Here is a 15,916-nt window from a genome sequence, read left to right on the forward strand (position 1 = left end):
GTGTGATTCCCATTTTTTTGTTCTCCTGTAGGAGATGTCTTTCTGAACAACTTTTGCTTTTTCTTGCTTACAGGCTCCTATACCAAATTTGTAGTAGCAGGTCGATATCAGTAGACTTTTTTTCTTTTTTTTTGTCATTAACAATGTTTTTTGTTTTTTTGTTGTTTAGCATACTTCAAACTGATATAAATTATTGCAGAATAAAATTAAATTAAAACAATAATTTTCTTATTTTGAATTATTTAATCAAGTAAAAATTCTACTTTTTTTTTTTTAAACTTGATTACTAAATTTAAAAAGTTATTCTAGCAAATTACGGTACCTAATAATTTAATAAACAAAAATATCCTAAAAAACTGAATTTAACTTGAAAATACTTGCAAAAATTTCAGTGTTTAGCATTAAAAAGAACAAAAAAACCCATTAAAAACAGTTTTGGTAGAAAAAATGTTTGATATCAGCCTGCTGCTACGAATTCAGAATAGAGGCATGTGAGTGAGAAAAAGGGAAAGTAATTCAGGGAGACGTCTCCTACAGGAGAACCCTTTTTTTTTTTCTTTTTTTTTTTTGCATCAAGTCATGATCTTTCAATTCTTTGCGTATGTGCTTCTGTGTTTGTATTAGCAAAATTTTACTGATTTATGGAAAATGACAAAAATTGTTTAGATTAGTATATGCTCTCCATTTGTCAGCAAATTATTGAGCTTTCAGTGACTTCTGAGTCAATGATTGGCTTAAGTTGGCATTATTTGGATTATTCAGACTACCGTTCTCATTTTGAGTGTTATTTTCACAACGTTTCAGCCGATGTAACCTCCGACCTTTTTTAGGTGTATCTTATCGAACCTGGTATGCAAGATGCACCTGAAGTAGTTCAAATGATTCAAATGGTACGAATTATCAGTCTTCATCTCATAAATTCAGAAACATAATTGGCTGAAGTGTCGCTTGGTCTCTTCTTTGAACATAAGGGTTCTAGGCTTGGTAACCACACATTATTTCAAAACCAATTAGTAAAAGTGTTTTCCTTTCTCTTGTACCGTGTTGATGGCAAAATGAGGTGTAGATCGCATAACAAAGTATAGATATGAAACCAAAGTAAATTCATGACACGTAAGCCAAAGTGGCATTGAAAAAATGACTTTATCACCCTCTGAAGTTCAAAACGAATTTGGAAACATTTAAAATAATTATTTCTAGATTTGAAATGCTTAGCAAATCCTCATGTAATCAAAGATTAAAAGTTTTTTTTGTGGGGGGGGGATTAGTTCAACAGCCTCATAACATTCGCTTCTCTTATGTTGTGCTTTAGGCTTCATATTCCATGATCAATGTTTCTGACAAAGAAGAAAGAATTGCTGTTTTCTGGGTCAGAATCTATCTATCTATCTATCTATCCTAGCACTTATCATTGGTTGATTTTGGACTTTAAAGTATTTTTTAAGCTCCTTACATCAACTGGCTTCATGCTTTGTCTGAAGCGATTTCTATTATATATATATATATATATATATATATATATATATATATATAGATATATATATAGTGAGAGAGAGATATAAAAACTACAAAAGAAAAATACTTTCAGATTTAATCTTCACCTTCCTTCACTGTTCTCTTGACAAACTCCTTAACTTTTATTCTCGAATGACCTATGGGTCTTGGTAAGTGGTGACTCATTAGTAGGGCTATGGCAACAGAATATTTTCATTGTTTTGACTCTCGAGTATATATCTGTTGATATCTTAGATGCTTAGATGTGGTTTTCGGTTGATTAACTGTGTCAGATGTATACTCAAGTCCAAACAATGATAAGAATATTCTGTTGTCAGAGCTCTACTCATTAGTACATGAAATAAATTAATTTTGAACTGCTTTCCTAACCCAAGTTGTTTTTATCACAACGTTTTGACTGTTTCATCCTCTAACCTTCTTCAAGGTACTTGTGTTAAATTTTAGAACTGTCATAGAATTTTTCAGAGATCTGCACATTCCACTTTTCAGTTAACCTTGCTGCCTTTGCTCATAATTGAACTTAAAATCTCAAGATAACATGCTCTACCTCTTGCAGCCATGTGTTTTTGAGACAGGTTGGAGTGAAAGTTTTGCAACTATTAATAACCTTATTAATAGATAAATATATAGTGTAAATTCCCTTTGATTTCAACTTTCATTTATCTTTTTTTTTTTTTTTTTTTTTTTTTTCTTGATTCCCCGACAAAAGGAGGGACTTGTAAATTCACCCTCATCCGTTCATCTGTCCATACTTTTCTCAATAACTACACCTTGGAATTTTTTGAAATTTTAAACAAACATTAAACATGATATAAGTAAAATAGTAACAGAACGGATTGGGGGTGCCTTTCGAGTTAAAATGACTAAAATTATAACTTTTGTGCTTATTAAAAAAAAATTGATGCCTTAGATTTTTATAAAACTTTCTGAAAAGTTGTAACTAATTGATTTCTGTATAATTTTGTTTGTTTATACTTCGCAATAATTCTTGGGTGTGCCCTAGGGGCTCTTTTAGGGCTAATAAAAACACTCCATTTTTAAAACTATTTTACCATATTTGTCCAAAATTTTGTGTCCGTCTATTTAGCAGTTTTGCATGGTGATGAACTCAAATTTAAATATGTTAAGGCCTTGGGAACTTTTGGGGCCAAATGCGGGTGGGGATGGACTTAGTCATTGCTTTTTTTGCATGGTGCAGGACTCAAATTTACATATGTTTAGGCCTAAAACTGCACCGTTTGTTCATTTTTCATCAGGATTTGACGTCCCCTGGGGATTTTGGGGGCTAAATGGGGGTGGGGCAAATGCTCAACTTAGTCATTTTTTTATGCCTCGTTCATTATGCACTCACGGGGGACCATGCATGCTTCACTTTTATTATATTTTTTTTTAAGGTTATTTTGATAAACTTTAAATCAAAACAAAATTTAATCTTTTCTCTTTATAAATGCTTTTCAACTTTATGCACACGATATTGTGTATCTCTATCCCACCTTAAAGAAAAAGAGCCACTCATCAATATGGTGAACTTAATATAAAGCTTTGTTTGTTTGTTTTTTTTTTTTTTAATATATAAATCCAAGTGAAAACTTCAGTGAGTGGAGTCTAACTTTATCTACTGTACTAGTGTAAATATGCACATGTTCTCTCACTGCATCATGTGCATTCACTAAACGTGATCATCTTCTACACGTTCCTCAGTCCTGGATATGATCATAAACTACATCCAATGGTGAGGCCCCAGTTTGCGGGCTTTGGGGAGTGTGGAGCTACCCTTTAATTGCCATTGCTTCCAGGTCCACTGACCTGGAGTAGTAGTACCTGTTAGGGTCCCAACTATGGGTTAAATAGAAACCGACTTGTAAAAAAAAATATATTCTATTAAAAAAATTTTCTTCAAAATAACTGGATTTGGCATTAAATAACCTAAAAAAGGGTTGATATGCTGTAAAACAAAAACAACTGAACCAATCCACGCATTCCAGACTAAGGTTGCCTGTTGATCCAGTTAGCGCTGCTGTGAAGAATCCTCACACCAAGCAAAGCCAGAAGTTCAGTTTATAAGCAAATAATAGATATTTATTTTTATGAATTTACAAGTGGTACCCGTCTGATTAGGTGAATGACAGACTTGCAGCATTGAATCTTTGTTTGAGAAGACTGAGGCACCCAAGCCTCATTAACAAAGTCTCTTGGAGGAGAGCTCCAAAGGGACTTAACCTGGTTGAAGAAGCTGCCAAACTGATTTATAGCTCTCTCAAAAATAAACTGTCCTGCTCTCTAAACATTCAACTCTTTCTTTTTTTTGGTGGTGGGAGGATGGCTATAACCACCTTTTATTTCTATTTTCCTGAGATCTCTTCGCCATTGCTGGTTTGGCTATTTGACATCTACTGAAGATGACATCTAAGATTGTCTCCACTTTTCCAAACAAAGAGGATATATTTTTGGGTGGTCTTGGCTGATCAGACATTTTCTACCTTCTGCACTCCCCCTCTTCCTCTGGCCAAGCAACGTTCGCCATATGCTGCACAGCACATGTTCACATTGAATCATATGAAGAAGATTCAATGTGTTAGCTGTTGAATTAAATCTTACAAGAACAGTGAAAGTTGTGCCATTGTCATTTATTGTACTTTAAAAAAATTTATAGGTAATGAGATTTTACCCAATGTTTAAATTTTAAGCTAACTTAATCTCCTAGTTGTTTCCATTCTAATTTGATTTTCATATACCACAAAATAACATTACATTTGTAAGAATTTTTCACTTGTTCAAAGCTTGCATTTTTAGTTGAGCACTTAAAATTTCCTCCTGGTCCAATAGCAAGATCTCATAAATTTGGTATTGTTTATTTTGCAAAAATCTATCAGTACACAGAAGTTTTTAGATATAATGAAAATAAAATTTTCGTTTCAGATTCCTACTACTATTAAAGTTTTTACTTTGCTAGAGGCTTCCATATTGTGTTCATCTCAAATCCATCCCTATATCAGATCAAGAGATCTAACATTTGGGGTCTCTTATTGGAGGTACAACAATTACCAGTCAGTCAGTACATATATTTTTTCTTCAAGAAAATCTCATTCTGAAAGGGATTTTTTTTTAAATAATTAATTTGGGTTGTTTCGGGGGGGGGGATTTAATGTTGAAACATTGTATATAATTAGTTGAACACATGTCAGTGTTTTATCTATAACACTGGTTATGGGTTCATATTTTTTCCACTTATTTTAGTTCATAAATTAACCCATCATGTTACCCTGTCCTATAAATAGGACATCAAATAATTTATTTTTAAAATCTATAAGATTTGATATAATATTAATGCTTACTGCATAATTTATCTGAAGAAAGAATAAAATTTGTCTATATTCATCAACTTCTCTCTGAGAATTGTTAAAACCCTCTTAAAATTTGTGAAATTAGCTCAAATTTTATTTGTTCAGTGATGTATGAATGAATAAGTCATGCAATAGTAAGTCACTAATTTATTGCTGAAAGTGCAATGCAACTTTGTGTATACCGCTTTGCCTCTTATTATGTGTAAATGTTATCTTGAATGTATAGCCTCTTTATTTCTAAAATATATCACATGTACTTAGTGTCCTATTAATAAGAGTCAATATTTCGCTTTCTAAATAAAATCAATTTTTTCCTTTCAACTTGTGTATTCTAACCCATTTTAGTCATTACACGAAACTTCAAATGTATAGTAAAAATATTTTGATACAACCAGACTGAATGGGTTAAACATTATTCAAACTCTTTATAATCAATCCCATAGTCTGCTACAGTATGCATTAGGCCAATCACATAGTCTTCATAATTCAAGTTTGTGTTTGATGTGTGCATTGTGCCACAGGAAATTGAGGAATACGGCTGTTGTCCATTATCATAAGGAATGTCCTCCGTTGGTCAATACTTGTTTTCATTCTACAAACTGATTCAAATTTTAAAATCCCTTACTCAGATCTAAAAAAAAAAAAACATATCAGTACAAACACAATGAAAAAATGGAAAACTTACCGGAATAAATTTCCCAACAATAAATTATATGAAATAACACCAAAAATTAAAAAGTAGGAACAAAACACCAAACTAAACAAAACAAGTCACACTAGCAAGAGTAAAAATGCGACATACTCATTTAACTCACTTGTATCTTTTGAGAAAAGAAAATCAAGCCATTTGTATACCATGTCAAACTCCACTCACAAGTAAACACATTCTACTTAAGTGCACTGACTTTATAACAACGAGCAATAGTTTATATAAAGAAGAAAAAACATTAAAGATCTATTCGAGAAAAACAAACCCACACACCATACTTTCATACCTTAAAAAAAGTAGCCTTTATCAAAAACTTTCAAATTCATATGTCAGCTAGAGAAGGGAGTAAAGGCTTCCTAAACTCATAGACAATCGGCATAAAATTACCCAAAGGGTTGACATGCTGTAAAATCCAACAAAACAAACAAGCGATCTAATGTCCATAAAAATTTGCTGTGTCAAAAACATGTCTATAACAGGTAGAGAGATTTGAACATTTGGGTTTTTTTTTTTTATATATACTAGAGGCAGGATCTCCAGTTAATGAACAAATCTTTTTAGCTGCTAACATTTTTACTCCTATTTGTCTGAGAAAATCTTTATTTTGAAAGGGGATTCTCATTCATCCAATGTTATTTCAGCTGCGATTCTGCATTTATATCAAATTATTTTGGGATTATAAGTTTGTGATTACATTATGAAAAGTTGAAGATAAATTTGATTTTAAAAAAAGTCTTATTAATTAAAAAACTTAAAGCAGTTGTTCATGCTGCTTTAATTTTTGGAGCCAAATTTGCTAATTAATTTTATATATCTTATGAAAGTTCCATATCATAATTTTTAATTTTTTAATTTTTTTTTTCATATTAAGTGTTGTTTATTCAAAGTTAGCTGTTTCTTAAATTATAAGAATTTGCCAATAATTGCCAAATTTATCAATTCACTCATTGTAGTTATTTAGTATGTAAAATGCATAAAAATATTCAACTATGTTTCTGAATTTTTGAGATGAGGATTGATTTATTCATAGTATTTGGATTTTCTGGATTACTGCTCTCATCTTGAGTGTTAATTTCACAATGTTTCAGTTCTTGTAACCTCCAACCTTCTTCAGGTGTATTTTGTTGAACTCATGAGAAATCAACGGTAAGAGGTTGTTGGGATTATGCAAAGTCATTTGCAAAGGTTATCAAGAGATGGAAACCATCGGAAATCTAGGTGTACTTTGTCAGCACTCAAAATACAATTGTGAATTATTTAGGACTTCTTGGGAGTGAAACAGTCACATTTGAGAGTGATTTTTCAAAGTGGTGACTAGAAATAATGAAACGCTTATCTTTTGGCGATTGTATTTCTTTCACCGACAATCTTCCAAAGCTCACTACTGAATGAAAAATATCTTTTCAACTTTTTTTTTTATATATAAAACGAACAAAGTTAAATTATTTAAACAACAAAAGTTTAATAGAACAATATATATATATATCTATGGTCCCCCCTCGCCAAACTTTCACAAGAAACACTCGTCTAGCTGTAAACACTATCAATAATTTCCCCCACTCTTTATCTGTGCCTAAACCTAAACGTAGATTCCATGAACAAAGCTTCTTTCTTAGAACTGCACGCCTGTGGAATTGTCTTCCGTTTTCCTGCTTTCCGGCTGACTACAATATGGTTTTGTTCAAGTCTAAAGTAAATAAGTTCTTGATGAGCCGTTCCATATAAGTTATTAAATTTACCAAATTTTCATTACTAATGATTACTATATTGACCAACTTCTACTGTACACTCTTTAACCCTTATCCTTGAGTGGCCTCTGGGCCTTGATAATGTGGTGATGCCTTTGTAAAAAAAAAAAAAAAAAAAAAAAAAAAAAATATATATATATATATATATATATATATATATATATATATATATATATATATATATTTTTATTTTTTTTTTTTTTTAAACAAAGGCTGTTTAAAAAAATATCTGAAGTACTTAGAATATTTATACCTTCAACTATCAATATAAAATTTGTTGTATATTTAGAATTACACTTATAAAAAAAACACACACACACACAGAAAAATCTTTATGATGTACATACTTGTCACAAAACTAAGATGTCATATTCTAAAAATCATATGGGTTTGGCTAGTAACTTTTCTATTTTGCTAGTAAACGAAAATATTTAGTTGTCAAAGGTCAACTAAAGATAAGTTTGTCCGTAGAGCCCTGCAAGATGAAAACAGTATTCCGACGAATCCAAAAGGAAGTTTTCCATCCGTTTTTATTGATATCAATTATCTAAGAAAATTCGGTGTTGCCAATAAGACATGATTGCCTGGCCTGTTATAGGAATGACCTTGATTTATTTCTGTACTTGTCCTGCTGATGAGATTGGCATGTGAGCTGTTTTGTCAGCTTCCTCATGATACAATGATGCTGTCTATTATCTCTTTATCTCACAAGATACAATGGCTTCTCTTTTCCTTACACACATGATAGGCTGTACCTGCTGGGGGGGGGATGGCTACTGTACAATGGAGTGCATAAATATCTCCACTTGACCATCTATACAAAGTTGAATTTTGAACATAGCAGTTCTGGGAACATATACCAGAAAGAACAGTTGGAAATAAGTAATATACCATTCACTATGACTACGCAATTCCCACAGCTGTGTACCTAGAAAACCGAGCTATTAAACTTGACATAGTGAGGTGGGACAAGGAGAAAGAAGCAACCTTAGTGGAAGTTAGTGTCCCAATGATGCTGGATTCAACAAAGCTGAGAAGATAATGAAAAAAAAAGTGGAATCTTAGAAAGGTCTCTATTGTTCCAGTAATTATAGGAGCAACTGGATTCCTGAAAAAGAATTTCAATATCTACCTAGAAAATACACCCATAAAACCCAGTGCAACATAGACACAAACAATTTCTCTTAAAGGAACGGTTAGAATCTTAGAGAGATCTCTCGGTTGGAATGTTTGAGGCAGTGGGTGAATGTCTGCTAGAACAAAATGATAAAATTGAAAAAAAGCAAGAAGACTTTTCTGTCTCTTGAAGTATTGCTTTCTGATATTCTTACTTTCAGGAGGGCATCTCTTACTTTCAGGAGGGCAGCATACTTCACCCTTGTAAACCTACCCATAATTACAAGGAATAAATTATATACAGTTTTCGATCATTATATCCTCCTCCTCCTCCTCCTCCTCCTCCATAGGTGGCTATGCTCAGATGAAAAGTCTGTAGAATCATTTTTGACCACATAGTTTCTGAATCTTTTGCAAAAGCCGTCTTATGCAGGGTAGATGGACCATGGAAGGTGTTTCTATTTTGCTGGGTTTTTTCTTCGGCTTTTGTTAGTTGGGATGAAGAGTATCTTATAAGAGTAATCATTAAACAGATGAGTTTTTTTTGTTTTTTTAAGCCTCATCATTTCTTAGTGGTTGTATATGAATTGAATAATAGTAGGTTAGTGCAAAAAAAGTTTCTGATTTTAAAATTTCATTTTGGAAAACAGATTTTTGAAAATTTTTATTCATAACAATCTCTATAACTTGATTCCATCTGTCAATGGGCTTGTAAGTGTCTCTTGTAAAATTCATTAGGTTTTGATGTGAAATCGGAATATAACTAGTGTTCAATAGCTTTGTGAACCTTCTAAATGGTTTTTTAATCCTCGAAATAAGTGATAATCCAAAAGAACTAGGTCAAGACAATATGCAGGATGGTGAAAGATTTCCGAAATAAATTCTCCAAGATCTTTGGTCGGTAGTGCATTTTCTAATCAAAAGTATTTATACTGAATTTATATCTCCACTGAGTTGATTGATCTTTTTAAAAAAAACTTCTGTATGGGCAGATTATTTCAAATATCTTATTCTCAAGTAATTTTTTATTTGATATAATTTTTTTTAAGTATTTATATTTTATAAGGATAAAACTTTGTCAATTTGCAACCTGACCACAACAAAGTTGGTACTTATGGAAAATAAGGACCATTCTACCATCAGAATTTTCCGTACAGTTTATATATAATGCTAGAAGGTGCCAAAATGCTGAGCCAATGAAATCGCAGCAGTCAATGTCATTTAAGAGAACATTATTTGCTATCATTGGTTTATTTAAAAAAAAAAAAGAAAAAAAAAAAAGAATTGAATATTTATCTTGATTTGAAAAAAAAAATCATAAAAATTTTTTGTTTGCTACCAGTTTCTTATTAAAAAATTAAATGTTTATTTATGAAACTTACTTTACAATGAGTATTGCTTTTTTTACGTTTCTGAATTCTTGAGATGAGGTTTGGTTATTCGTATTATTTGGATTCTTCAGACTACTATTCTCATCCTTAATGCTATTTTTACAATGTTTCAATGTAACATCCAACCTTCTTCAGGTGTATATCGTCAAAGACAGGATTTTGAATGGAACCCTTTATTTACTTCACAGGGTTAGTATGCTATCATTCCATCAGCCATAACTGGATAGAGGTCCTAAGTAATTCACAATTGTATCCTCCCCACCCTCGAGTTCGACAGAATACACCTGAAGAAGGTTAAAATGTTACATCAATGTAAAAATGACTCAAGATGAGAACAGTAGTCTGAAGAATCCAAATAATACATTGATTTTTTATTTTTATTTTTTTTTTATTGAAGTTTCGTAAAAATTGTCCAATAATTGATAGTAATTTCTTCATAACCACAAAAAGAATATTTTTATTTTTTTACACTAATTTTCCATTGAATTATTTTCTGAATAACAGAAATGCATTTTTTATAAAAAAAAAAAAAATTGGCCAACTTTATATAAAAAAAAATCATGTACCTTACGTTTAGCATCTTTTTATGTAAACTAGCATTTTATGTAAACTACCTCCAAAATTCTGATGATAGCACAGTCCTTATTGTGTGTAAGTATCACACAGTTTTTATATAGTGTATGTTATATTGAAACATTTAATCAATGTTATTTTTTTTTTCTTTTCCGCAGGAGAAAAAAGGCAGCTCTTCTTCTTTAGCTGGTGATCCTACTCGCCCACGTCAGGTGACTGTAACAACCCCTGGTCAGAAAGGAGCTAAACCTACAGTTCCATCCAAACGACCATCAGTGAAAGCGGATTTGGTAAGTCCCAATTTTCACAATTTTTCTTTAATAAAATATGAATTTAAATAAGTGACAGTAAGCTAAACGTGCGTAAATATGTTGGAAAGATGATAAAGTGAGAAATTGAATGAGTGAAAATAGCACCATGTCGCAGAAGTCTTTTGAATAGCACCATGTCGCAGAAGTCTTTTGAATAGCACCATGTCGCAGAAGTCTTTTGAATAGCACCATGTCGCAGAAGTCTTTTGAATAGCACCATGCCGCAGAAATCTTTTGAATAGCACCATGCCGCAGAAGTCTTTTGAATAGCACCATGCCGCAGAACTATACATTTTACAAATCACTAGAGCTTTACTTCCTTATTTTTCCCCATTTGGCTCAATTTTAATTTTGTTTTTTTCCTCCATCACATTTTTTCTTGCCTTGTTTCACTTCCCTTTGCTTCCTCTCCCCTTCTCTGAAAATGTTAATTTTGCTATATTTCAAATGATTCAGAGGTAAAGAGTAGAAGATTTATGTTTCATCAATGAATGCTGTCCTGTTTCATGTAAAACACATCGGTTGATACTTTCAATATGAAAAACAAAAGGTATTGTAGATAAACATTCTTCGCTAAATCACACACAAAAAAAAAAAAAAAAAAATGAAATAAATAAAATAAGATTCTACTTTTTCACACCAATTATGAGTGAATATTCTAGCTCATGAGGTTGGGAAACTAGTAGGGACCATGGCTTCTCATGTTGAGAAATTCATTTTAATTTCGGACTTTTCATTATCCACTTTAAAAAAAATTAAAAGAACTTGACAGAAAAAAAGACTACACTACACTAACCCTAAATCCATGTGGCAACATACTCCTCCTCCTTTGCAATTTCAAATGGTTTGTTTTCAGATTATCATTTGACTGGTTAATTTGAGTTACGTGAGAGAAACTCCTGATTGTGATGGGTGGCGGGCACAAAAACTGGATCTCAGTTTTTAGAACTCCTGGAACTTTGCCATGAACTAACTAGTACTGTCATCTTGCTATCACTTTACCAAACTTGTCTACTTGAAACATTAATCTAAAATAAAAGTAAATGAAGGAGTCCGAGTAGCTTTAATAATCCCGTGTACAAATTTTATGAGCAACGAGAGGGAGGCTATTGTTAATGACAAATAATAGTAAAGAAAAAGTATAGATGCCGTATATACAACATAATCACGTTGACACACCAGTTTTTGTTAGATTATCGAAGTTAAGCAATGTTGGGCCTGGCAAATACAAGATGGGTGACCATTTGGGAATACCAGGTGCTGTATGTAAGAGGATGTTTATACCTCCCTGTAAAAACCTAACGGCGTCATCTCCCCTGACCAGGATATACATGCATTGATATTCCCATGAAACTTCCTACTTCAGGGAAAGTTGCTTGCTTACTAAATTTGGCCAGTGACATCCTTGCCAGAAGAACCTTGTCAGATTTCTTTTTACCAACAGAATTCAATCGTCTGAAATGCAGGCATGAAATATTTTTAAAATTTTATTCTTTGAATTAATCCCCCCAATCCATTCAGGTTTTATTTGTTTTAACTTTGTATATCCATTTATTTTTCAAGGCAATCACAATACAAATCACCCCTCAATATGAATTAATTCTGAAGACTAGGACCAAATCAAGCAACATAAGTAAAAAATCTGAAGAAATCTGTAAGAACCTGAAGGTTTTATTCCCCCCAAAGGAGTCGGCATTAAATAACCGAAAAGGGTTGATATGCCGTAAAACAAAACAACCAACCAACAATACAAATCAGTAAATATGAACTTACTGTTTGATATAACTGAGATGGTGAAGGTCTTAATATTTAGAGAATATTATCTCTTTTTCAAAAGAAAAGGGATCAAAGAATTTCCTTGTTTTTCTTTTTTAAGGACATTCTTTGGTCATCTTTTCTTTTGAAAAAGAGATGATATTCTGTAAATATTAAGACCTCCATCATCCCAGTTATATTAAACAATAAGTTCATATTTACTGATTTTTATTGTGATTGTCTTGAAAAATAAATGGATATACAAAGTTAAATACAATAACAAAACAAATGTCCTTTCTTTTGTTCATACGTCACGCCAATACAACAGCTGATTCTTTGCATTGCCTTTTTATACTCTTCCATATGATGTGTAGTTTTCTGGATGTAAATCCACTGAAACTCCTCAGAAATTGCTTGATGAACAGCATAATTAAAGCATATTTATTTATACAAACAAAACTCGGCTTCATAATACTTTTTCTCTGAAAAAGGTCACAGCAGAAACATCTATGCACATATGTAGCTAATAATTTTTGTATAAATATACTATATATAATGTGTGCACACAGAAACTTATAACGCGAGGTCTACCCAATCAACAGAACAATCTAACTGGAACCCCTTTTCAGATTATTTATCTCCCCTTTGTAACTTTCTTCATATCCATAATTTTTAATATTTAATATTTGAAATATCTACACTATCTTTTTTACTTGTCAATTGAAGTGTCAATTTTGTGGTAAGATTCCTCGATTTACAATTTAATTTGACTTTCTAAGGATTTTTGAACTCTGGTCTATTTGGCTTTATTTACATCAATAGTACAGTACTTTTTATTTTTCTAGTTATTTCCTCTGAAATAAAAAAATAAAATAAGCCTAATAATTTTCTATATGGTACAGATATTTTAACTTGTATTTTATTATCTGTATTTCATTAAAATTAGTTTATGGAAATATGGGGTGGGGTAAAACATGATTTCTATTTGAGAGTAACATTATGACACAAAATCTATCTACTGCTTTTCTTTTGTTTATGCATATTCTTTTTTTATATTGCAATGTCTTAAGGAAATGTTTATATACAGTGTATCACAAAAGTGAGTACACTCTTCACATTTCTGCAGATACTTAAGTATATCTCTTCATGCGACAATACTAACAAAATCTGTGTGCAGTTTATATAACAATTTATTTTCCCCTCAAAATCATTCAAAGATAAAGACCTGCCAATAAAAGTAAGTGCACCCCTAAGAAATTCTGGCCCTAAATGTCCAAATTGAGTACTGCTTGTCATTTTCCCTTCAAAATGTCATGTGACTCAGTGTTACTAGGCCTGTGTGCATAGGTGTGTTCAAATTCGTTGTGCCGCTCTCACTCTCTCTCATACTGGTCACTGAAAGTTCCAACATAGCACCACATGGCAAAGAACTCTCAGTGGATCTTAAAAAACGTATTGTTGCACTACATGAAGATGGCCAAGGCTACAAGAAGATTGCCAACACCTGAGAACTGAGCTGTAGCACAGTGGCTAAAATCACCCTATGTTTTAAAAAAAGCAGGATCCACTCAGAACAGTCTTCTGATAGGTCGTCCAAATAAGCTGAGTGCACATACTGAGTGTCCCATCCAAATGGTTTTCTTTGAAACATCAGTATAAGGTGATGAGATGAAGATTAATTTGTTTGGTTCTGATGGCTTCAAGTATGTATGGCGGAGACCAGATGAGGAGTACAAAGATAAGTGTGTCATGCCTACACTCAAGCATGGTGGTGGGAATCTCATGGTCTGGGGCTGCATAAGTGCTGCAGGTGTTGGAGAGTTAAATTTCATTGAGGGAAACATGTACTGTGAAATACTACAAGAAAGCATGATTCCCTCCCTCTGGAAACCAAGTCGTAGGGCAATTTTCCAGCTTGACAATGACTCTAAACACACCTCCAAGGTGACCACTGCTTTACTGAAGATGGTTGGATGTTTGGTTGTTTTTGTTTTACGGTATATCAATCCTTTTCGGGTTATTTAATGCCGAATCCAGTTATTTTGAAGAAAATTTTTTAATAGAATATATATTTTTTTTCAAGTCGGTTTCTATTTAACCCATAGTTGGAATCCTAACAGGTACTACCACTCTGGGTCACAGTGGACCTTGGAGCAATGGCAATTAAAGGGTAGCTTCACACTCCCCAAAACCTGCAAGCTGGAGCCTCACCATTGGATATAGTAAGGTCATATCCAGGACCATTTACTGAAGAGGCTGAGGGTAAAGGTGATGGACTGGCCAAGCATCTCTCCAGACTTGAACCCCCGTAAAACATCTTTGGAGGATCCTCAAGCAGAAGGTGGAGATACGCAAAGTCTCAAATATTCACCAGCCTAGCAACGTCGTCATAGAGGAGTGGAAGAGCATTCCAGTGACTACCTGTGAAGCTCTGGTAAACTTCATGCCCAAGAAAGTAAAGGAAGTTCTGGATAATGATGGTGGCCACACAAAATATTGACATACTATATGTTAATATTAACAATATTCTTTAAGGGGGGTGTACTCACGTTTGTTGGCAGGTGCTTTTAATGGTTATATTTTGAGTTAATTTATTTTCCCCTGAAAATAACTCTCTTATATAAACTGCACACAGACTATTTTCATTATGTCATTTTGTCAGTGTTGTCCCATCAAGAAATATACATAAATATCTGCAGAAATGTGGGGGGTGTACTCACTTTTGTGATACACTGTATATAAAACATCTTAAGATAAATAAAGCCATGGATCTTGGAATATAGCTATATTGTTATTCATTTATATATGCTCCGTTGTTATATTAAACAAGCGTAGCGCTTCTAATTAAAAAAGGATTCTTATATAGAAAGAGTAAAATATAATCACAAAATGCAGATTTTCCTAAAACATATTTTATATTTATATTTTTTCTCTTATAATATTGTATTTTGTCTTACACGTGTTTTATTGAATAGTGTACGGACACCAGACAACTCATCAGAGACAGTTAATATTTTGCTTGGTAACAACAAATAGTTCCAAAGTTATTTGTTTTGTGCCCCCCCCCCCAGAATAAAAAGAATGAAAGCTGGTGAAAATGAATGGAAATTGTTAGGCGTCATAGGATTCATAATATATCCAGTCAGTCAATGTCGCAGCTCACACAAGCCATGAACGCCAACAAGTGGAAGTCAAAAACTCGAGTTTCTCCCTCATTTGAACTCCTCAGTTGAACACATCTGAATTCAGGATTCAAATTCAGAGTTCGGATATGTTCAACTGATAAGCCCAAATGAGGCCAAAGCTCGAGTCTTGAACTTTTGGCTTTCATGGCTTGTATGAGCTGCAACATTGTTTGACTGTAGCAATAATTATATCATCTCTCATATTCTGGAAATTCTAGTGTGTGTGTGTGTGTTTTTTTTTTTGTTTTTTTTTTTTATCCATTGGAAAT

General features: G+C 32.7%; 1 protein-coding gene across 1 annotated transcript in view; it reads left to right on the forward strand.

Moving 5' to 3' along the window:
* LOC145276771 (uncharacterized) overlaps positions 1–15,916 on the forward strand; it is a 181,032-nt gene that overhangs the window by 115,493 nt on the left and 49,623 nt on the right. The window contains exon 2 of the mRNA XM_080128027.1: positions 10,555–10,686. Coding sequence (XP_079984153.1) covers positions 10,555–10,686 — 132 coding nt within the window. The remainder of the gene's footprint in view (positions 1–10,554; positions 10,687–15,916) is intronic.

This window comes from Euprymna scolopes, chromosome 5, assembly GCF_053919585.1.
Source record: "Euprymna scolopes isolate OS-2025 chromosome 5, ASM5391958v1, whole genome shotgun sequence".
NCBI classification, from domain to species: domain Eukaryota; kingdom Metazoa; phylum Mollusca; class Cephalopoda; order Sepiida; family Sepiolidae; genus Euprymna; species Euprymna scolopes.